Genomic DNA, 22,552 nt, shown 5'->3' with positions numbered 1-22,552 from the left:
ACTCAACAGATCCAACTGCCTCCCCCTTTTGAGTGCGGGGACTAAAGATGTATGCCTTTTTAAGACAGTCCACAAAAGCTAGAATTTTCCTTCCCTTGGTTGGTCAGAGAAACTAATTCTGATCTGTCTTTCTGTTCTGGAGTTGTCTGTAAGTAAATTCCCATGACCTTCATTTCAGAAAGAGTAGTGGCTGGGCTGGGATATAGTTCAGTGGTAGACACTCCTGGGTTCCATTCCTAGTACTAAGGAAAACAAAGTCCTGTCTGCCCACTTAGCCTATTAGCAAGGGATCATACTATTGTTTTCTTTCCAAATCACTTTTTTTTACGTCATTATCTATATTTCAGTCCTGTCTGTAATTAAGTTTCCATAACAGCTGCTTTAGAGAAGTTGCAGCTAGCTGAACATGTGGAAGTTCCTTGGGTGGTGTGTCTTGAGAAGCATGGAAACTGAGTCTTAGGCCTTGCTTTACACATCTGTATCCTTAGTCCTAGTCTCTACAAATACCTGTAAATGAACTTCCCTGACTTCTGTGAGCTGGTTAAACAAAGGTTGATCAAACCTAAGAAGGGGACTGCAGGGACACCGACTTATGCCTGCTCAGACAGAGTCCAGGTTAAAATAAACTGGGACTTTCATTGGTATCTAAAGAGGCAACAGTTTTGAGGGCTGAGCCCTCAACCAGAGACACCTGACACTTTCTCTTTGAAGCATCAGATCTGAGCTACACAAGGGCACACTCAACTGGTAAGCACTGCACAACTGACTTCTTTCTCGGCATGTGGGCAAACTCTTACATCCAGAGTCAGAAGGGATCCCTGCTGTGAGGTGCAGGAGACACTGAGCATCAGAAGTGGTTTTTCCTTCTGTACGGCCAGGACTGTCAACATGCTAAAACTGTACACACACTTGAGGATAATTTTATACACACACACACACACACACACACACACACACACACACTTAATTGCCAATGATGTTATATTACTATCAAATGATTTGATCTATCTATCTTAGTTCTTAGGAAACACAGAAAAAATGTTAATAGTGCAAAGCCGTGCAAAGAACATAACTCATTTGAAAACAGTTCATATAGCCTGAACACCAATATTTCTTCCCAAGCTAAAGAGCTTAGGTTATCTACAGAAATTGAATTATATAGCCAGGCAAGGAGCCCTCTCTGTTTACAGTCCTAATGACTGGGGAGCTGCAGCAGGATGACCTCAAGTTTCAGGCTCAACAGGGCTGCACAGTGAAACTCTTGTCTTCAAAATAACGTTGCATTGAGAAATCTCAAACTTTGCTGGTGTTAGTTACTATAGTGTTTTGCTTTTTCTAAGCAACCCAATCCTGGATAAGTTTCTTGTAGGCTATAATTTTTACAAGATAACATTCTATTTCATGCAGATCATCTATCTACAGAGGGGTTGGTAACAACCAAGCAGATAGGTCAAACAGCGCCATCGCAGTCCCCAAAGAATCATTTTAGTTTCTGTAGAACCGTCGACTCTACCACTCTCTCCCACACAGATCACTGAGAATTCTATCTCTCCATGTATGGTGAAACACACCTGACTGTCACTCTCTCCTTAAATTATATTTACTGGCGCACATGCTCATCATTGTCTTTTTAAAAAGTTATTGCTTTTAAAACTGGAAAGGGGGGCTGGTGAGATGGCTCAGTGGTTAAGAGCACTGACTGCTCTTCTAGAGGTCATGAGTTCAAATCCCAGCAACCACATGGTGGCTCACAACCATCTGCAATGAGATCTGATGACCTCATATGGGTGTCTGGAGACAGCTACAGTGTACTTACATATAATAAATAAACAAATAATCTAAAACTGGAAAGGGTCTCTTTATGACACGTAAGGTGGCCTCAAACTCCCGGCTCAGGCTCCTGAGTTACACAGGCTGGTGGAGAACTTGCCAAGCATAAGTGAAGCCCTAGGTCTGATCCCTTATACCACATAAGCCAGCCACATACACAGATAACTGCAGGACGTGGAAAAGCCATTGCTCTAGAACATGCTGATATTTGTTTTAAAATTAACATAAGTGTGATTTTTAGAACTTTAGCTGCTCTGTCAACTTTGGAAACATATCCTACTTTAACGTGCTGAGTCGGCACTGGATAGAAACTCACAGCCACATGGGTCTAGAAATGTTAAACCTAATTTTTCTCCATTTTTATAAGGGTAACACACTGTATTAACTATATAACATCTTATCTATGTGTATTTGATTATAGAAACCAATAAAATATTCTGTAAACAATGAAACAAACAAACAAAACAGGCGTATTTAGCACATACCTGCAATCCTGTGTTTGGGATGTGCAGATGGTATGTGTGTGTCTGCCTCACTGTGAATGTAATTACAACTTATTTAGCTCTACTAACAGAAATCCTGGACCTCCGAGTCTTCCTCATCCCTTATTAAAGCAACACTGAAAGGGTTGCACAACAACATGACTTTGTCTTTTATTCTGAACCGAAGGCACCATTACTGTATCAAAAGACTGAGTCTTTTCCAGTAAGAACACACTAACTGGCAGCCCAGCTAAGAACTTTTCAATAGCACTATCAACTTCATTTTCAAAGTTGGATTATTAGTGTGATCTGTAAGTAATAATCTGCACATATAACTATCAATAAGGGCATAGTGACATGTAAAAACCATATAGATAATACAGTAAGCTCCCATCATAAAGGATTATACCATATCCTTGGTATTAGCATCTTAGAATATATCTAGAATGAACCACACAGTAAAACTTAAGAAGTTGGTCATGATGGTACACACATGTGATCATAATACCTCTGGGAGGTGGAGATAGGAGTCAATGATTTAACAACAGCCTTGGGTTTGAGATAAAAAAACAAAACAAAACTACCCCCTACCCCAAGCCTAGGAAACTACCAAAAGCCAGGCTGGAGAGATGGCTCAGCAGTTCTTCAGGCTCTTTCAGTGGGTCAGACTTCAAGAGGCTCAAAATGTCCCCTTATAGCTTTTAAGAGTTTTTATTTTTCTCTTAAAAAATTACTTATCTGTATATGTGTGCACATATGCATGCATGCCACAGGTAAGTATATGGTGATCAGAATCAGTTCTCTCCCTTCACAGCGTGGACTCAGGGGATTGAATGTCAGGCTTGTTGGCAAGTGCCTTTACCCACTGAGCCATCTCACCAACCTAGCTTTAAAATATCATTAAAAACCTTGTGTGTGTGGTGCTATGAACTGACTCCAGGGTCTTAGGTATGCTAACCAAGCAGTATCACTAAATTATATTCCTAACTTGTTCTGGCTTTTGATATTTATTAAATATCTGACTTAAGATTTCCTAAGAAATCTTTTGTAGAGAGAATCTCATGTGTACTGTATGAAAGCACCACCTGTCAATAAAAAGCTGACTGGCCAATGAGCTGAGGCAGGAAATAGGAGGTGAGAATTGTGGAGAGGGGATTCTGGGATAGTCAGGTGAGGCCAGGTGCAGAAGAATTTGCCCTAAATGCTGACTGATGCTGATGGAGAAGGTCGCATGAACCCGAGGAGAGAGAACTACCCGTGAGGCAGGACTCAGAATAGAATAAACTAGATAACTGAGTTATGAGCTAGCAAGAACAAGCCCAAGCTTTTGGCCTAGGCAATTACTCATAAATAATTCAGTCTCAGAGTTGCTATTTCAGAAACATGGGCGAAGGTGGAAAAGTCTGTGGTTATATCTTTTCTTCTGATTTTGAAGTTTTTTTTTCTCTGATATCTACTAAGACAAATGTTTCAGGCTATGGTTACTAGACAGAGCTAAAAACAAAGACTGCTCCATTTGAGGAGCCTCTAATTCTAAGTCATCTATTGCCAAGATGGGAAAGAGACTGGGGGTCCTCTACATCTGCTACAAAAATTAGCTAAAATGTAGAAAACCACATGGACTCCTGACCACTTTCATCTACCTGGAACATGGCACTACCACCTAGCTAATGCCACACCTTAAGTGGTGGGGGTACATGCAGTGGAGATCAAAGATCTCAATCTTCCTGTCCAAACTAGATGCCCAAAAGTGTCTGACCTACAAAGTTCCATTTCTGGGAACTCATCACAGATTTCATACATATCCATGCTATACTTTTAAATGACATAAACATGCTATGACAAAGCTATGTTCAAACAATCAAGTTCTAGGTATGCAATTCAATGACACAATGCTTCCTTACCAAGTGCCAATGCTCTTGGGACCCTAAAAGAAGGCAGATTTACACCATGATGTTGGTAAGATCATTACAACAACAAAACTTTAGTGCATATGCATGTGCGTGTATCACAGGTATGCAGGTGCCCTCAGAGGCCAGAAGAGGACATCAGATTCCCTGGAACTGGAGTTATAGGTGGCTATGAGCTGCCATGTGGGTGCTGATAATTGAACCTAGGTCTTCTTAAAGAGAAGCCAGTGCTCCCAAATCCTGAGCCATCTCTCTAGCACCTAAGAACATCACTTACTAAGACCTTCTGTATCTGAATGCAGAGAATTCCTTCTCCCTGGCTTCACACCTGAATGTACCTTTATTAGACGCGCAGGAATCCAGGTTTTCAGCCAAGTACTTACTAGCTGTCTGGCTTTCTAATCAAGCTTAGTTGGACCAATGCCCATTTCCTACTGTGAAGCTACCACACAAAGGCACAGAGGCATAGCTGAGTAGAGAAGAGTACTTGCTGGAGTCTACTCCCAGCACTGCAAAAACATCCCACTACATAATTTTTCTAAGTCATCTCTAATTAAAATATACACAAGCAACACAGGTAAAGAAGTCTGTGTTAATATTCATGAGAAAGAAGTGGTTATAATGGAATCCTCTTCTGTCTCTAAGTCTTCTACCTCGCCTGGCACTGCCCCCAAGTTTATAAGAAAATGTTATGCAGGGAAGATATTCAAAGGATGCCCTCATTTCTAAAGGACTAGGGACAAGAAAGGAGACAGCAGGGGAACCTGGAGGAGCCATCACCGTCCCAGAGAGATACAAGTGTTCAGACTCTACAAGTAAATCAAAATAAGCATTCACCTGTTAGTTCATCACTGATTTTGAAGAGGTTTTAAGAAAGACATAAAACTCACAAACAAGACATACTACTTTCCAAGTTGCAACCTGGTAATACCAAGATCATGTGGGCTGTGCTTCTGAGAATACCATGATCATCTAGTCAGATAAATTCAGCTTAGTATGTGTATGTCAAATAAACTCTTTTTTTTGTTTTGTTTTTTTGTTTGTTTGTTTTTTCAAGACAGGTTTCTCTGTATATCCCTGACTGTCCTGGAACTCACTCTGTAGACCAGGCTGGCCTTGAACTCAGAAATCCGCCTGCCTCTGCCTCCCAAGTGCTGGGATTAAAGGTGTGTGCCACCACTGCCTGGCTCAAACTCTTACACATTACATTTGGAATGTATGAGGTCCTTAAAATGAGCAAGTTTTTTTATATAAAGCAGCATAATAAACAAATTAATAGTCACTGTTTGAAATCTTTATTAAAAACCTAATGCCCTAAAATAGCCAAAGACATCCTAACTGAGAGGGCTGGAACCGAAAAAGCAGCACAAAGGCAGATGACTACAGCTCAGGACCTTGCAGCACTAACTCAGCCACGCCTCACAGGACCTTCCTTTGGAAGGAAACCAAGCAGTACAGGACTTCAGAAAGCCTCCCAGCTGGGTGGGGTAGCTCTTACCTAAAATTACAGAATGGACACTGAGGCAGGACAATCAAGTGTTAGAGATCAGATTAGGATCTCACAAGCAATCCTAAACTGGCAGGCGGTATAGTTCAGTGGGAGAGTGCTAACCTGTCTTGCCTGAGGCACTGGGTTCCATTACCAGCAGAGGGGAAGGAGGGCATGCGTGTGCGCACACACACCACCCAACTCTAAGCTAAATCTTGTTTTAGTTTGCTTTGCATTGTTCTAACAAACATCACAGCCAAAAGTAACCTGGGGAGAGAAGGGGAAAGAGTTTACTTGGCACACACATCGTGATCACAGTCCGTCATTAATGGAAGCCAAGGCAGGAGTCAAGTTGGCAAGAACTGAAGCAGAGACTAGAGGAATGCTGCTTACTGACTTGCCCTCCAGGCTCATGCTCAACATACACACACTTTTGTTTTTTTTTGTTTCTCTGTGTAACAGCACTGGCTGTCCTGGAATTTGCTTTGTAGGACAGGCTGACCTTGAACTCACAGAGATGTGTCCACCACCACACCCTGTTTTGTTTTGAGATAACCTCTCTATGTAGCCCTGGTTGTCCTGCCTCTGCTTCGAAAGTGGTGGGATTAAAGGTGTTGTATCACCATGTTTGGCCTTCACCTACCTTTCTTATACCCCCCAGATACAACCCGTATAGTCTGTAATGGGCTGGGCCCTCCTACATCAACCACTAATCAAAAAAATGTCCCACAGACTTGCCTAGAGGGTAATCTGATGGGGACATTTTCACAATTGAGGTTTCCCCTTTTTAAACTCATGACAAAAACCTAACCAGCACAACTGTGTTGTTTAAATGAAAAGTGTCAGAACAGTTGGCCCCCAGTTGGTGATACTTTTTTTTTTGGGGGGGGGGGGGCGCGAGAGGATGTAGCCTTGCTGAAAGATGTCACTGGGGACTGACTTTGAGCACCCTCTGACACTTCCTGTTTGCGCTCTTTGCTTCATGCTGTCTATTGAAAATGTCAGCTCTCAGCTTCCTGCTGCTGTTACTGTGCCTCCTTACCAAGACAGATTCATCCTTCTGGAACTGTTCTAATGGTACAGTATGGCAGCCACAGAAAAATAACACAAACCCTAAAAAGCAACAGTCAGGCCCCCTTACCCACAGGGGTGACCCTAAACAAGGCACTGTACCTCCTCAACCTTTCGTTTTCTCACTTGGAATATAGCAAGACATTACATATTCATTCCAACAGCAAAGCACAGAACTGGCTGCTGCTAACAGGCGTTATCTCTTCTCTAACATCGCTAGACCTGGAGCAGTCTCGGGATACTACATTCACCCTTTCAGGAGACAACAGGGAGGAGTGTGCAGCTGACAACCTCCAGCTGCCACCAAGGACTCCCACTGTGGCAGCCCTCCCTCCACACAGGCTGCCAGGGACTGACCACAGCAGAAACACCGGAGCCAGGCCATTGCTGCCTCCAGTTACTCCTCTTACTTGGGCGAAACTTCCTCAGCGTCATGTTGCAGTCTGAGGCGCATTTTCCTCAGTCTGCCTTCCTTTCCCTGGATTGAAGACTCTCCTGCCACCATGATTAATATTATCGACTCGATGGATTTAGAATTTCTGAAGGGACAGGCATGTCTGAGAGGGATTATCTAGATTGGGTGGAGGGGAAAAGTAGAAATGGGGCTAAGTCCAGACACTCATCTCTGCTTCCTGACTGCAGATTCAACGTGACTAGGACTCACCCCAAGTTCTTGCCACCTCGACTTCCTCTGCAATAGACTGTATCATCACGCTGTGAGTCAAAATAAATTCCTCCTCAAGTTGCTTTGGTCAGGAATTTGATCACAGCAACAAGAAAGGTAACCAATCATTTCTGTAATCGCACTCGGTCACTGGCATCCTTCATGCCACTTCCCCAACACCTTTCCTGTGTATTTAATTCTGGGCTGGAATTTACAGCACAGAGGAGACAAACCAACTCCATCTTCATTTTAGAGAGGGGAGAATAAATGACCAGGATACTCAAGGTCCTATAATTATGGCCCAACTCAGTTTGGAATCAGGGAATTCTCTGATTCCAAAGCTCAAGTTCTTAATTGATGGGAAAAAAAAATCTAAAACCATATTGCCAAAACTTTGGTAGTTTTATCAGATAAAACTTTCTCCAAGACAAAAGTAAGCGCACACCATATGTGAGCAGAAGATTCTGCAAATTATAAACTGTACTGGGAAGGGGACACTGGTTCCAAACCGGACTGACTCTAAGAGATGAGACAGAAAGTTAGACATATCTGGTTGGTTTATAGACAAGTACTCAGCAACAGTATTTGCCCAAAGGCTACCTGATAGTACATACAGACCAAACCCTAGAGAAATCTAGGGAAACAGGTTGTGCTCTCAATTCAGCCTTTTGACTCCCCACCAATAACAGTGCGGTCTTGCTATAGAGCCCATACTGGCCTTGAACTGGAACCTCAGCCTCCTAAGTGCTGGGATATACATGTACTATCACACCAGGCTGTTAAAGGACTTTTCTGCCTCAAGGCTAAGTCTCTACCGACATACAGTCTCAGAGCCTGTCAATAAAGCACTCCGTTAATAACTGTCCGGTGAGATTAACTTCATTAAGACCTCCAAGTACACCTTTCTTATCCCCCAGGATAGACGCCACCGTTCCTTCACAGCCCCAGGTGCAAAGCTGGGTACCTGGCAGTTCATGTTGTCCTCTGCTTCGATGAGCTTCCCTCGATACACTTCGCCAGTGTTGGTCTCACATGTCACTATGTGGCCTTCCGCCTCGTGCAAGACTTTTATCGGCACACCAATAGACATCTTGGCAGGGCTCTTCCCGTGCTACAGTGAAAGAGAGACAACGGTTATCTTTCGGAGCTTAAGGACTAGGCATTCCACAGGCTTTGCAAATTATGTCAGAGCCGAATCTTCTGTGGAAGGCTCTTGACTTGAAGGAACTACCACGGCAGAATAGCACAACAGATAGGTAGGGAAGGATGGTAAGTTGAACAAAGAAAGCTAATGGGAACAAGGAGTATCTCCTTTCTCATCTCAGCCATATGACCCTTTATAGTCAATAAAACAACTATGATATGGTCCTGGAGTTTACAAGTAGTTAAAATGCAAATTGAAAAAAAAATCTCAGCCCCTCAGTCACACCAGTGATATTCCAAGTACTCAGCAACCGAATTTGGATAGAGACTAGAATACCTGATCGTACATTTAGATCTAAACCCAGAGGGATCTAGAAAAAGACGTCGTGCTTCTCAATTCAGCTTTTTGACTCCCCAGCAAAAAGCAGAGCAAAACTGTCAAGGCTCCGCGCTATAATAAACAGGAAATGCTCAGGCAGGAAAATTGGGTAAAACGCTCGACTTAAAAGTCTCATTAAAAGACAAAGACTACGCACGGGGCTTTAAAAATGCTGAGAGAGGGAACGACTCAAGACCGGAGCACACCACCTATTTCAGGAGAAGACTACAAAGATGCTAAAACACAGTCTTCTCGGTGAGGAACCACGGCTTTCAACTTTAGGAGTGTGGGTTTCGTGCTGAAAATGGTAGGGAAACATCGCAGGATTATAGCCAATGGCTCAAAAAAAAAAATTAGTAGCATCTACAAAGTGGATCGAACGTATAGCAGAGCAACCTGCTAAAAAACTTCTGCAGCAGCGTGGAAAGCAGGAGAGGGCCAGTGCAGGAAAGCGAGTGGAGCAGGGATGAAAAGGACGATCCAGAAGGAAAGGAGATAATTACTAAGAAATGACTACTTGTAAGGTTCGAAAATCAGTGACCTGGAAAGGCACCGAACGTGCAGACTAGGCGTAAATTAATAACTGTTCCAAAGCTAGTGAGATGATATTTGGAGAGGCCCTGGCTTCCCGCCCTCCGCTATGCCCCGCTGACCTCCTTCCTCCGCAGCGTCCCTCCCACCAGCTCCTAACCCTCTGCGGGAGCTCTGGTCTCCTCTCTCCCGTTAGCCGCCTCTCCTCACCAACTAACTTCAGGCTTTTTTTTTTTTCGGTTCCGGCACAAACGTTAGAAGGCGAAGGCGTGAGGCGAGGAAACGACGGGCCCGAGTATCGCGAACACCACGCGCTCCCAGAATGCCTTGCGCAGGCCCCTCCCTTTCCTTTAAGCCTACTTGCCCTTTACTCTCACTTAGCCGGCTGGGGAAACCAGGGCTCTAGCACTATAGTTCCGGCACTGGAGAGGGCCCGGGGACCGCCGGAAACATCAATCCTCGAGCCCATAAAAGAACATGGTGACCCATGCTTACTGAGTACTGTAGTGACGGATTGGGCGGGATCTGGGCTTGAGCCCAATGCTCAGGGGAGACAGGAAGTGAGGCTTGGACTAGGAATTTAAGCTTTGGATCCGGTCATCGTCAGGTAAGGGATGCACTGAGTACTGGGAACTATCATTATTCATTGTCTAGGAAAGAAGACCTAAAGGGAGTCGGAAAAGGATTCCCTGGAGTCTCGATGAGGCATTGCGAAGGACCAGAGCTTACATCCGAGGCTGCAAAAGAACAGAGCTAGCGGAGGTACTAGTGCTAGGTACTTTGTAGGGAGTCAACGTCGCTTTGGGGGCGGGGCTAGCAGAGGGGGCGGGGCCACCGGAGCGTTTCGGGGAAGGACCTGCGGGTAGCCGGGTCTGGAAGCGAAGTTGGGTGGAAGGGAAGAGGCGTGGCTTATGGAAGGGGCGGGTTTCCAGCTCCCAGACCTGGAAGGGATTAGGCGTGGCTTGAGGCGGCCTAGCCACCGCCTACCCGGGTCTGAACCGCGGTGGCGGCGGCGGAGGACCTCTGGGCTCACTGGCCGCGCTCGCTGCCCAGCAGAAGTCGCAGCTGCAATCAGCTCCAGGCCGGGGCCATGGGCGCCCTGCGCCACCCGGGTCATGAGGACGGAGGCAGAGGTAGCGGGGCAGCCGCTCGAGCCCGGTCAGTGCCTCTCTTAAGGGCCTTGCCTTCATCGGGGGAACTGAGGGGGACTCCGCCCTAGAGCCGGGCAGGGTCTGGCCGCGCGCGACCTTGGGTCGTCTTCGGCCTCAGCACAGCCTGGAGCTTCTAGCCGGTCCTAGCTAGGTGGATATTCCCTCTCATCTCCTGTCCTCCACTTATGGTTGTTTCTGAATCTCCCGGGGCTTGAAGCCCAGGGAATTCGGAGAGCCGTCAAGTGGAAAAGTCCAATGGGCAAAAAAGGCACAACCTTGCCCAGAAACCGAATAGCTCTGCTTGAAGCACGTTGGGTGATCCTGTTCCCCGGGGAACTGTAGAAAGCCTGAGGCCGGGAAAGGGGGGAAAAAAGAATGGTCTGAGAGCACTCAGCAAAGGGAAGGTCTTTTTCTCTGGTTTCCCAAACTCAGCGCTTTTGTCTTGCTACTGTTTTGGTTACTTGCTCACTGGTTCCCTCTGCCCTGAGGAAACCCGAGCCCCTTGGGTTACTCACGAAGTGGGGACAGCGGGAAGTTATGGTAGAGCTCTGCTTAAGGCACAAGAGTTGATATTAATAAACTGTAAACAGCGAGGTGCCATCTCAGGGGAGGGGTCACAGGGTGTGGGACCCAAACCCTTTAGTGTCAGTTGGAGAGTGGCTTCATGTTCAGGGAGTGTTTCCTTCTGGTTGTAACCTGGAGCTGGGCTTGGACCTGTACTGGGATTACATGTTTACTCCTCCAGTTAGCTATTGCTGTGAACTTTGACTAGCTCATTGCCCTTTCTTAGCCTCAGCAGATAATGGCGCACTTGTGTAAGGCACTAAGGTAGATGCAGTATTAAAATGTTTATAGATAGCATAGAGTTAATTTTCATAAATCCCGACAAAGTAGGCTACTGCCGTTTTCTGTACCCTTTGAGGTGGAGCAGACAGGCTGAGAGGGTTAAAGTACCAGGAAGAATTAGTCAGTTCTTTCTCTTGTGACAACCAGACAGCTGAAGCTAGGCCAAGGCTTTCTCCAAAGCAGACCCTAGCTCTCAGGTGGAGGACTGTCTTGACTTAAGGCATCAATATCCGAAGCAGTTTTGGGCTTTGAATGCTAAAGCTGTTATCAGGACAAATACCAAGGCTGCCTCTACCCTTATCACATAGCCCCAGAAAGCATCTTCCCTGTGCTAAGTAAGATCAGGATAGCTTAGCAGGGATGTTTGCCTTGGGAGGCCTCGGGATCTACAGGTTCTAGGCTGAGTGAAAGAGGAAAGACACCTGAGTCTCTTAGGACCCTGAGGAGCAGCTATCCTATACCACATTTTAGAGGGCATAGCCCAACTAATCAGAAGCAGAGCTTGGGCCATGGAGTAAGGAGGCAGCCTCCAACAGAGGGTTGTGATCTGGAGGCCTAGAACTAATGGGCACTTGTAGTGACAAGTAGATATTTCAAAGGGTAGAGCCTTAAGAAACCAAAATTAGCCCAAAACCTTTTCTTTTTTTTTCTTTTTTTTTTTCTTTTTGGTTTTTCAAGACAGGGTTTCTCTGTGTAGCCCTGGCTGTCCTGGAACTCACTCTGTAGACCAGGCTGGCCTCGAACTCAGAAATCCGACTGTCTCTGCCTCCCAAATGCTGGGATTAAAGGCGTGCACCACCACCGCCCAGCAGCCCAAAACCTTTTTGACAGCTTAAATGAGTGCTAGCTCTGGGTTTGGGTTGGAAGGAGGCAGCCCTGGCCCTATATGGCCACAACAAAATTCTCAGGCTGATCAGGGAGAAGGCAGATGCCTCCTCTAAGAGCTTGTTGAAGGACAGAGAGAGAGACACACACACACATAGACACACACACAGGGATCGGGGGCAGGAGAGAGAGAACACAGAGGATTTGGATTTCAGAGATGAGAAAGCAACATTCCAGACCACTGGTTAGATAAAAACAAGCCCTGGGTAGCAGTCAGCTACCCTGAGTAGATCAGAGATATTTGCAGCCTCAGTGAGGGTTCTGAAAAGGGAAGACACCCATCTCGATAGTGCCACACCCTGTAGAGTGTTTTCCTCTAGCATATTGTGAGAGAACTGTTTTAGCATATAAGTCCCTGGAGACCAAGGTTTACGTCACCTCAGTGTGACTTTTTTTCCCCATTCCTTTTTTTTTTTTTTAATTTGTAGCACTGGGGATTGAACCTAGGTCCTGAACAGTGCTAGACCAGGGCTACACCCCCCAGCCTCAAGTGTAATAGTGAGTGAGTACTAAGCATCAGACACTAGGCAAGGGAACCACAAATGAGACGAGCCAGTTCCCTGGTGTTCCAAGTTCATTCGTACAACTGAAACATTTATAAGCAATAGGAATTCATTTTCTCACAGTTCTGGAGGCCGAGAATTCTAAGATCAAGACGCTGGCAAGTTCAGTACAAGATCCATCCATTCCTGCTAGACTCTCTAGATATGCCTACATGGCAGGAAGAGAGGAAAGGAAGAAATAATATGTCCTCTAACAGAACACAAGAAAGATAAAGAAAAAAAAAAGGCCTATGGTTGTTAGCTTTCTTTCTAAGATTTACTTTATAAAGTTTTATGTGTCTTGGGTGTTTTGTCTGCATGCAGGTAACCTCAGAGGCTGAAAGAGAATGTCAAGGATGCCCTGAATGGGAGTTAACAGACAGCTGGCTATAAGCTGGAACTGAACTATGCCTGGGTCCTTTGCAAAAGCATCCAGTACTTTTTTAGCTGCTGAGGAATCTCCACCCATTTATTTTTAATTGTCAACCTGATAGAATCTAGAACGGTGTGGGAAAGGAATCTTAGTAAGGAGATGTCTAACTCTGCCTATGAGTGATTTTCTTAACGGGCTAATTGAGCTGGGAAGAGTCACCCCAAATGTGGGTTGGGCCCCAGACTGATAGAAAGGGGGAAGGACAGACATGTGTATACTCTTTGCTTGTCTGTTCCTGATTTTGGATATGATATGACTGACTGTCTCTAACCACTGTGACGTCCCAGAAACGATGGGTGTAACCTGGAATTGTGAGCTAAAATAAGCCCTTTCCCCCTAAGTTATGTTCGTCAGGGTCTGTCATCACTGCAACTAGAAAGGCAGCTAAGGCAAAGCCTAGGTTAGTGTTTCCTGACCTTTTATAAGACCCAAACTCAGAAACCTCATGGAACTGGACAGTTACTTCTCCAAAGACCCAATTTCTTTTGATTTTTCTTATTATTTATTTAAAGATTTATTTCAATTTTTGTGTGCATGAGGGTTTTTTGTTTTGTTTTGCTTGTGAGTGTCACTGTATACCGTATGTGTGCTCTCTCCTCTCAGAGGGCAGAGGATATTGCAGATAGGGTTTGGGGTTGAGGTGGAGTTTGGATTTCGTTGGAATAGTGGTAGGGGTGGGTAGTGGGTTAGTGATAATGTAAGGGGTAAGGTTACGTTTAAGGGTAAGATTAAGGGTAGGGTAGGGTAGGGTAGTGCATGTGTATGTTCTCATCCATATGAATGCATGTGTGTGCATGCATCTGGAAGCCCAAGGCTGACTTCAGGTATCTTCCTATATGGTGAAGCAGAGTCTCTTACCCAACCTTTAGTTTGCTGTTTCTCTTAGTCTGCTTAGCCAGCTCACTCTAGAGACTTCCTGTCTCCATCCGCTTGCTGGGATTACTGGGTGGTGTGGGTTCTGGGTATCTGAACTCGGGTCGTCACGCCTGAGCTCTTTATCCACTGAGCCATCTGCGTATCCCAAGGACTCTGAGGATTAGAAACTAGAGACAGAATTCTTCTCCCCGCTGTGCGCAGGGACAGGATTTGGGAAGGGGACAGGCAAGGTGAAATCTACAAAATGTTAAGAGGTCAAGGGCCTTGGAAAGATGTAGGCCTAGAGCTTCCTGGAGTAAAGACTGGATAAGATCTACATTCTGTAACATTAAGTGTGAACTCAGGTTTAAAAGATTGCACAAGAGGGATGGGGAATAATCAGCCTGAGGTTAGGGAAGGCCCTAGAAACAGTGGCCTTTCAGCCAGTCCCTGAGGATACAGGAGAGCAGAAGGCAAAGAGTCAAGACATCAGGCCTCTGGCTAGTGACTCGTTCTCTTTTTTTGACACACAACAGAGTGATAAGAGAGGGCTTGGCCTGGTAGGCTTTGTACAGAGCTGGTTACCTGGTCCAGAGGAGCGCCTGGAAGAATTCTAGTTGACTGGGTTTTCATGTGTCAGTAAGTGGTGACCAGTATAAAGAAGTCCCTCCTGATATTTTTTTAAACTCTGGATTCCCTGCTCTCCCTTCCGTGTGTGTGTGTGTGTGTGTGTGTGTGTGTGTGTGTGTGTGTGTGAGAGAGAGGGGGGGGGGCAGAGAGTGTAGTCCTTCCTCTCTAGCCAGACTGGCCTTATGTTCCTCCTGTCTCAGCCTCCCAAGCCTTGTGATTATAAATTTGTGCCACCATGCCCAGCTAGAATGAACTTTGTGCATGTTCACCGGCTAAGCTCCCACAGGTCACGTGTCAGCTTGTCCTCCCTTCAGGGCCTCAGGGAATGCTGTTTGTCTTTGCCATCCGTGTTATTTTCTCTGAGGCATACCCTATCGCTGTACTAACCAAAGCTGCTGGGTATCTGCTCTTGCTACACACTGGGACAGCACCTTGCTGTGTTACTGGTCACTACTGGAGCACATGTGCCAGACTCATGGAAAATTGGGAATAGCAAAATTCAATCCAGTGAGAGGAGGATAGTTGCCTCCTCCTTCCCCCCAGTCAGTCAGTGGTACCAGAATGCCTAGGTGTGGCTCTTTCTGTTCCACTTTCACTGCTCAGAGTGGACAGGCTGAAAGGTTTGCCCAGGGACAGTGCTAGCTGGAGTTTGGAGGAGCATTCTGCTTACCTAGCTTGTGTGACATTCCCCTTCTCTCAGCCATGGTCTGCCCCTTTGTTCACCCTGGGAACCTGAGCCAGGCAGACCTCGTGGTTCATTGCAGAGGGGGGCAGCGCTTTAGAAGAGTGAGGTGGGTGGGTGTTAGCTTGTGGGGAGCCAAAAGCATCTAGGAAGTTGTGTGCAGAGAGCCCCCTGCATGCCAAGTTTGTGGGGTCATGGCAGAGGCCGATGCAGCGTAGAGTGGGCCCTGGTGACTCAGAGGAAACTGGATATGCCGGGCAGCAGCGAACACTGCTTTGTTGTAAAGTGGGGACCAGCACCCAGGAGGATGGTGTGCAGGGCTTACTGGCTGTGGCTGGTGTGTAGGAGAAAGTGCTGGTGGCGGAAGGATAGCGAACTGTGGGAAGGCCCTGAATGCTATAGAGTTTCTGTGGAGGCTGTCGTGGTGCTTCCATGGGGGTTGGCATTGGTGGGCACTGTGCAGAGTGTCTGAGACCTCACTCTCGTTTCTCTGCAGGGGACTTTGTGCAGCTGCCAGTGCCCATCATCCAGCAGCTGTATCACTGGGACTGTGGCCTGGCCTGCTCCAGGATGGTGCTTCGGTGAGTGTCCACACCTGTGTGGGCTCAGGGATGAAACAGGCCGTAACCTGGATGGGAGCCAGCATCTATATGGGCTGGCTTTGTTTGAACCCTAGAAGAGGCCCAGCTTCCATTTAGGCCCTGGCATATTTTAAATACGGACAAAGGGTGGGTCAGGCTGCCCAAGTGTGTTCACTCAGGTGATGCCTGGGAGCTCGGAGTGGTCAGGGAAGTCCCAGGTGTTCAGGTTGGGTAGCTGGTGCATCTCCCACCCCTCAGATATCAGGTCACTGGGATACTGCATAAATATATACCTTGATAGTTTGAGCCAGAAAGGACTGGTACCTCATTATCTTCGGCAGGAATTTTTAACTGGCTGTCTGGAGACCCAGGTCCGTTCTCCTTCGTATATCTTACATACTAGGATTCTGGGGAAGATGGAGACCCGGATCCATTCTCCCATACTAGGATTCTGGGGAAGATGGAGCGTCACAGAGTGACTTGTGCCTGCAGTTTTTGAAAACCATGTCTGTGATCTAAGCGTTTCATCTTTGATACGCTGTCAGTGAGGCCAGAAAGAGCAGCAACTTCCCCAGGTTCACATAGTCCATAAGAGATACAAAAAACAAGATCCAGGCCCTTCCCTCTGGGGGCCAGACCATGTCCCACCCAGGCTGCCTGAGCCCTGAAAACCTCAGGCTGTACTCAGTTCTATGTGGCATGCCATGGGGGTTCACGATAAAGGATTAGAAGTGTGAGCAGCACCCGTGGCTCTCACACGGGGTGTGTGTGACTTAGTCTAGCTTTGCTTCAAGAACAAGCTAACCCCTGTGCCCCTTGCCCTCAGGTACCTGGGCCAGCTAGACGACGGGGAGTTTGAACATGCCTTGCGGGAGCTGCACCTGACCAGAAGCATCTGGACCATCGACCTGGCCTACCTGATGCGCCACTTTGGTGTGAGACACCGCTTCTGTACCCAGACTCTGGGTGTTGACAAGGGTTACAAGAACCAGGTGAGCAGCTGGTCCCTGGGTGGGCCTTCGAGGCTCCCCAGTTATCACTGTTACAGGAGAGAATGTTCAAAGACTGGACCCTCAAGTGTGTGCACAGGGGTACAGGCACCAACGGCAGTGGCAGACAGACAACAGACAGGTGGCCCTGAGGTCTCGCTGTGTGGAACATCTACAGGCTGAGTCCTGACTTCTGTCTGCCTTTCTGAGTCTTTCTCCACTGTAGGACAGGGCAGGTCGAAGGCCACAGAGTACGCTGATCACGTGACTATCGCTGCCTTGTCTTCTTCCTTCTCACCAGGGTAACTGGCATTCTAGAAGAATACACGGTAGCTGCCTGTCGGCGTTTCTGCCTCTTCCTCACTGTTTTCCTCTCTAGAAAAATAAAGCCACCGTGATGGCTGTGCCAACACACCAGCTTGTTCCGATCCCTTGGAAAGCCAGATCCAGGCTTACCTGCCCTTGAGGCGATCTTGGCCCAGGCGCCAAGACTTGGCAGAGTAGTCTCTGCAGGCCTCGTTGGCAGAACGGCTGTCACGTGGTGGCCAGTGGCAGTCAGCCTAATTCTTCTTTGAACCTTCCATGCCAGGTAAAGAAGGCTACTAAATCTTAAGACAGAGAAGGGGACCTGGGAACAGAATGTCTTTGGCCTGCCTCCTGGGGCTCTCTCTGGTCACATGAGGCACCAAGCAGAGTATGTTCTGTGAACCACACTTGGCTACACTGGGCTATAACTGAGCCGTCCTGGTGGGGGTTAGGAGGACAGCCTTGCTTTACCCTCCTGCTCATGTCTACCAGAGAATGGCCTGACCAAGTCCTCTGAATCTAACGCTTCCTTGTCTCTTGAGCCCCTTCTTCGTGCCCCTGTATGTTCCTGTCCACTCTCCAGCCAGAGACAGACACGGCTTTCTTCCTGGGCATGCTGGGTAAAGCCGCTCGCCCATCAGTAGGGCTTCTGTATGCTTTTACACCTACTTCTATAAACCGGTCTTTGTTTCATTTAAATGGAGTGTGTGCATCCAGGATGGGTGACTCCAGTCTGTCCTCTCTTCAGTCCTTCTATAGGAAGCACTTTGACACGGAGGAGACCCGAGTGAACCAGCTGTTTGCACAAGCCAAGGCCTGCAAGGTGCAAGTAGAGAAATGGTGAGCCTTCCCACCTCCACTTGCCTGGGTCACAGTGACAAGACAGGACAATTGCCACTTGCAGGGAGCTCAGGGCAGAGGGCAGACAAGCTAAGTCCTTACGTATTGTAACACTGGGATGTAGGTGCAAACTGGGGACATCAATCTGGGAGATGGGGACATGGCCACACTGGCACTGGCTAACCTCCCTCCTGCCCACAGCACAGTGAGTGTGCAGGACATCCAAGCACACCTGGCACAGGGCCACGTGGCTATCGTGCTGGTGAACTCCGGGGTGCTACACTGTGACCTGTGCTCCAGCCCTGTCAAGTACTGCTGCTTCACCCCCAGTGGCCACCGCTGCTTCTGCCGCACCCCCGACTACCAGGGCCACTTCATCGTTCTGCGCGGCTATAACAGGGCTACAGGCTGCATTTTCTATAACAACCCAGCCTATGCTGACCGTGAGTGCCTGGGGGCAGGTGGGCCGGGGTGGCCTGTGTTTACTGTCCCCTGTTCCCAGACTGCACAGCTTCCTCCCTGTAAGCTGGTATGGCCGATGCCCGACTCCAAAGCCCCTGTTCCTCCTGGGGTTCTGTCATCAGGGCTTGCCCCTTGGGTCATACAGACAAGCCAGCTTCTGTCTACTCAGCTCCCCACCTCTGCAGGCCTACCTCCTGGGCTTCACAGGGTAGCCAGCACCCAAGCTAGAGAGTCTGGCCAGACCCTGCCCTTGTTGTAGACTGTCCACTGCCCTCATGCCGTGGACAATCCTAGAGGAGGACTTCTCTGACCAGACCAGGACGTACATCCTGGAACAGACTGTTTTCTTCCCTTTGGGGCTTGCTTTCTTTATCCACTAAACTGGGAAGGAGTCAAAAGAAAGACTTGACTCAGGAAGGTCAGAGTGGGCAGGAGAGCTTCCCTAAGGAAGGAAGGCTTGAGCTGAGAGGTGGCAGGGCAGGTAGAACACAGACCCCATCCAGTCCCCTTGAGTACCAGGAGCGGGTGTTTCCCCCACCCACTGATCCAACTCTGTTCTTCTTCCACCCTCAGCAGGAATGTGTAGCACCAGCATCAGTAACTTCGAGGAGGCCAGAACTAGCTATGGCACAGATGAGGACATCCTTTTTGTCTACCTGGACAGCTGACAGCAGGAGCCTGGCATGCCAGGTCCTCAGACCCTGTGTTCTGTCTCAGCCAGGCCCACTCAGGATGCCCATGCCCAGGGATGCTGGGGCTGGGGTTCAGAATTGTAGCCTCAGCCTGTTTGGCAACGTTCTTGGGAACTCTGTGACTGCTTTGTCCACCAGTGTCATCATGCCATTCGTCCTAAACACCTTGTAGTTGCTGGAGACAACTCAAGAGCATCAAAAGGGGGTTATCTCTCAAGACCCTAAGACTGACTCCAGCTGTGCCCCGTGGAAGACCTCAAGTCTGCCTCCAGCTGTGCCCAAGGCAGGAACCCCGGAAGAAAAGCGTGTTTGGGAAGAGCAATGCAAATTCCGGGCTGTGGCTCTGGGCCACTCTGAGCCATAGTGGATGGTCTCACTGCTCTGTCCTGCCTCTGATGGACTCAGGTCTCTGGGACTGCTTACTAGGCCTTGTTATCATGCAGCGTAAGCATACCTCACAGCCACTCTGAGGCTCTCCGACCCCTGGGATGCCGATGCCTTCTTAGCCTCTAGGTACCTTCTGTAGAGTGGAAAGCTTTTACGAGTGGGCAGGGCCGAATGGGTGAGAGGGGAAGAGAATGTTTTAGGAACAAGAAGTTGACTAGAGACTTCCCCAGAGAGCCCCTGCCTCCACAAGGCCTCCTGATACCAGCTTGACTTCCTCAGCAAGACCTGCCCTCTAAATCTGGGAGCCTTCTGAGGCTGGGTGCTAGAGGGCCCGGGCTCCTAAAACAGCAGGCAGCTCCCTACCCACCCTGGTGCGCACACCAGGAGCATTTGCACAGAATACCGGGTCTCTTCTGTCTTGAAGAGAGGCAGTGTCAGAGTCACACAACACAGCAGGTAGCATCCACTAGAGGTAGTTAATTTGTGTTGTTTTGCTCTTGGTAGCAAGGGTGTTTTAGTGAGACTCCGGTCTCCACTGTGTGGGGAGTCAGACAAGAATAGATACAGGTACTTTGAAACCACTAACCCTTCTTTACATGGGGCACCTCAGCCAGTCCAAATCCTTTCTTAATAAGATGGCTGGTCTGGCCTGGCCTGGCCAGCAGTCTGCATGCTGAAGCTGCACCAAAGACAAGTGAGTGAGTCACTTCTAAAGACACCAGGGAGCCCACTCCTCATGGGCTTTCCCTGGTGAAGAATAAAGGGTACCCCCAACGGCCTCTCACCGTCACTGTCCTCCAGGGGCCTTGGACTTTCAGTACTCAAGGCATGACGTGGCAGTAGCTGCTTCCCCTCCTACTAGCTGCCCCCTCATGGTAGTCTGGGGGACAGAGGTGGTCTGTGTTTACAAGGGCAGTCAAGACCAGTTACCCATATTATTGGTCAATATTAGACGAAGCCTTGGGCTGAAGGGAGGTGCTGTCGGCTAGGCAGCTGCTCTGGGTTTCAGAGAGTAGTTTTGTTTTCAATCTGGTCTCATTTCCATTGTCTTAATGCTGAGTGGTCAGGGCCCCCAAGGAACTCTGGATGTAAGCTCAGAAGTCCCACACAGCAGCTATGGGTATGGGTGTCCTCCGAGGAGGCTGTGGTGGAACCGTGAGACTATAGGCAGAGGGAAAGCCTTCACAGCAAGTGGATGGGCTGAGGCGTGGCACACACCCACGCGAGTGCTCATGGGAAATGGCCTCCACAGAAGGTGGCCATCTTCATCCTCTAGGACGTTTAAAAAATGCTCAGTCCCTGGACCCAAATAATGGCTTCTCAGGGCAAGTCACAGGTCATCAGGTCCACGTGTCTGTAAAAATAACAAGAAAGCTGCTGTCTTTGAGATCCACCTGCCTGAGGCAGGGCACGGGGCACACTGTTATACTGCACCAGCCATGAATTGGGCTAGAGGAAGCCTTGTCATCAGATACTTACCATAGCATGTGCTTCTCAGACTCTTCAGCTTCCGTGCATCCCAGCATAGGCTCTGAGGCCACATGGGAACTCTAGATGGTTCTGATCACTCTAGCCGCAGGAGGATGAAAGGGATCTTTTGCATAGCAGAGGATTTTATACATAAATATATTTTGTTTGTAATGAGCCATTCTCAATAAATATTCTCACCATACAGTGGTAGCACCCTTTGTCCAGCCGTCGTGAAGCCCCTGTTACCCTGCAGAGTTCCCATCTCCCCAGATCATTGGCTTGACTGTCTGGACCAGGTCCTTGAAATGCTCTATCTAGTTTGACTGCGACTGGAATTTCATTTTCTTTTTTTAGCCCTGGCTGTCCTGGAACTCACTCTGTAGACCAGGCTGGCCTCGAACTCAGAAATCCACCTGCCTCTGCCTCCCAAGTGCTGGGATTAAAGGTGTGCGCCACCACTGCTCTGCTGGAATTTCATTTTCTGCCCTTGAGGCCTCAACCAGGCCTTGATGCTGGACAAAACCGGGATAGACAGCACCTACACATTTCAGAACTCAGAACTGCTCTTGAAGAAGATGGAACACTTGCCTGAGGTGAGGGAGGTAGACTGTCTATAAGAGGGGAGCATGGGGGCACAGTGGGAGGACACCAACCTTTCTGTTTCCTCTGCCCCAGCCTGCAGCCAGACAACAGGTGTCCAGGCTTTTAACATAACATTCTGACACCTCCACCAGAGGAGATAACTGATAATCTCTGACAAAATTGAGTTTTTCTGGGCTGAGTGAGAGATTTATCAATCTAGTTCCTTCCAGAAGTCAAGGGCAAGCTAACCCCTACCACCAGCAGGGGGAGAAAAAAAAGACCTGGAACCATCTTGGATTACCTAACCTCGATGTCCTGTTGGGCCTTTGTATGGGCTTCTTTAGAATTAGCACTTTTTGAACAATTTCCTGACAACATTGTCCTGTCCTGAAAGTGTCCAGCAAGCTGTGAGTCACTCTCCCTGAGGGTCTGACAATCCTAACACTCTCTTTAAAAAGCTGTCAAGGTTCTGTAGGTGATTTTGCTGATTGGAGTGTCTGACAGCGGGAAGCTAGAGGCGCGTCACACAGTGACCAGCTAGTCATCTGTCAAAGCTGACTGACTGTACAGCTCTTAAAGATTTATTTTTATTTTATGTATAAGAGGATTCTTTTGGCATGTATGTTTACACCGGTTGCATGCCATGCTCAAGGAGAGTAGAAGAGGGCATCAGATTTTCTAGAACTGGCGTTCCAGATGGTTGTGAGCCACTGTAAGGGT

General features: G+C 47.9%; 2 protein-coding genes across 4 annotated transcripts; one reads left to right on the top strand and one right to left on the bottom strand.

Moving 5' to 3' along the window:
- Positions 1-8,299: 8,299 nt before the first annotated feature.
- Positions 8,300-10,616, bottom strand: LOC114616664. Its single transcript, XM_028762094.1, has 4 exons — positions 10,487-10,616; positions 10,229-10,355; positions 9,660-9,825; positions 8,300-8,557 (listed from the first exon to the last, which is right to left on the bottom strand). The coding sequence occupies exons 1-4, from the start codon at positions 10,614-10,616 to the stop codon at positions 8,300-8,302; spliced, it is 681 nt and encodes a 226-aa protein (XP_028617927.1).
- On the top strand, positions 10,064-21,452 carry LOC114616663 (protein GUCD1). 3 transcript variants are annotated; one of them, XM_028762092.1, is made up of 6 exons: positions 10,064-10,106; positions 16,020-16,104; positions 16,931-17,096; positions 18,148-18,239; positions 18,441-18,682; positions 19,275-21,452. In XM_028762092.1, exons 2-6 carry the CDS (start codon positions 16,094-16,096, stop codon positions 19,367-19,369), a joined length of 606 nt encoding a protein of 201 aa, XP_028617925.1. In that variant the 5' UTR covers positions 10,064-10,106; positions 16,020-16,093; the 3' UTR covers positions 19,370-21,452. The 3 variants fall into 3 exon arrangements, with proteins under 3 accessions (XP_028617925.1, XP_028617924.1, XP_028617923.1); XM_028762091.1 differs by lacking the exon at positions 10,064-10,106 and adding an exon at positions 10,508-10,657 and having other exon boundaries at positions 19,278-21,452; XM_028762090.1 differs by lacking the exon at positions 10,064-10,106 and adding an exon at positions 10,508-10,657.
- Positions 21,453-22,552: the final 1,100 nt, after the last annotated feature.

The sequence above is a fragment of the Grammomys surdaster genome, unplaced genomic scaffold, assembly GCF_004785775.1.
Source record: "Grammomys surdaster isolate TR1022 unplaced genomic scaffold, NIH_TR_1.0 332826, whole genome shotgun sequence".
NCBI classification, from domain to species: domain Eukaryota; kingdom Metazoa; phylum Chordata; class Mammalia; order Rodentia; family Muridae; genus Grammomys; species Grammomys surdaster.
This window is presented reverse-complemented; position numbering and strand designations above follow the sequence as displayed.

Coding starts and splice junctions, on each gene's coding strand:
- LOC114616663 (XM_028762090.1), top strand. CDS start 10,615: ATGAGGACGGAGGCAGAGGTAGCGGGGCAGCCGCTCGAGCCCG. Junction 16,105..16,930: donor TGCTCCAGGATGGTGCTTCG/GTGAGTGTCCAC, acceptor CCTTGCCCTCAG/GTACCTGGGCCAGCTAGACG. Junction 18,683..19,274: donor CAACCCAGCCTATGCTGACC/GTGAGTGCCTGG, acceptor TTCCACCCTCAG/CAGGAATGTGTAGCACCAGC.
- LOC114616664 (XM_028762094.1), bottom strand. CDS start 10,616: ATGACCCGGGTGGCGCAGGGCGCCCATGGCCCCGGCCTGGAGCTGATT. Junction 9,826..10,228: donor GTTCTTTTGCAGCCTCGGAT/GTAAGCTCTGGT, acceptor GGCCTGCGCAAG/GCATTCTGGGAGCGCGTGGT. Junction 8,558..9,659: donor GACCAGAGCTCCCGCAGAGG/GTTAGGAGCTGG, acceptor CTTTCACTGTAG/CACGGGAAGAGCCCTGCCAA.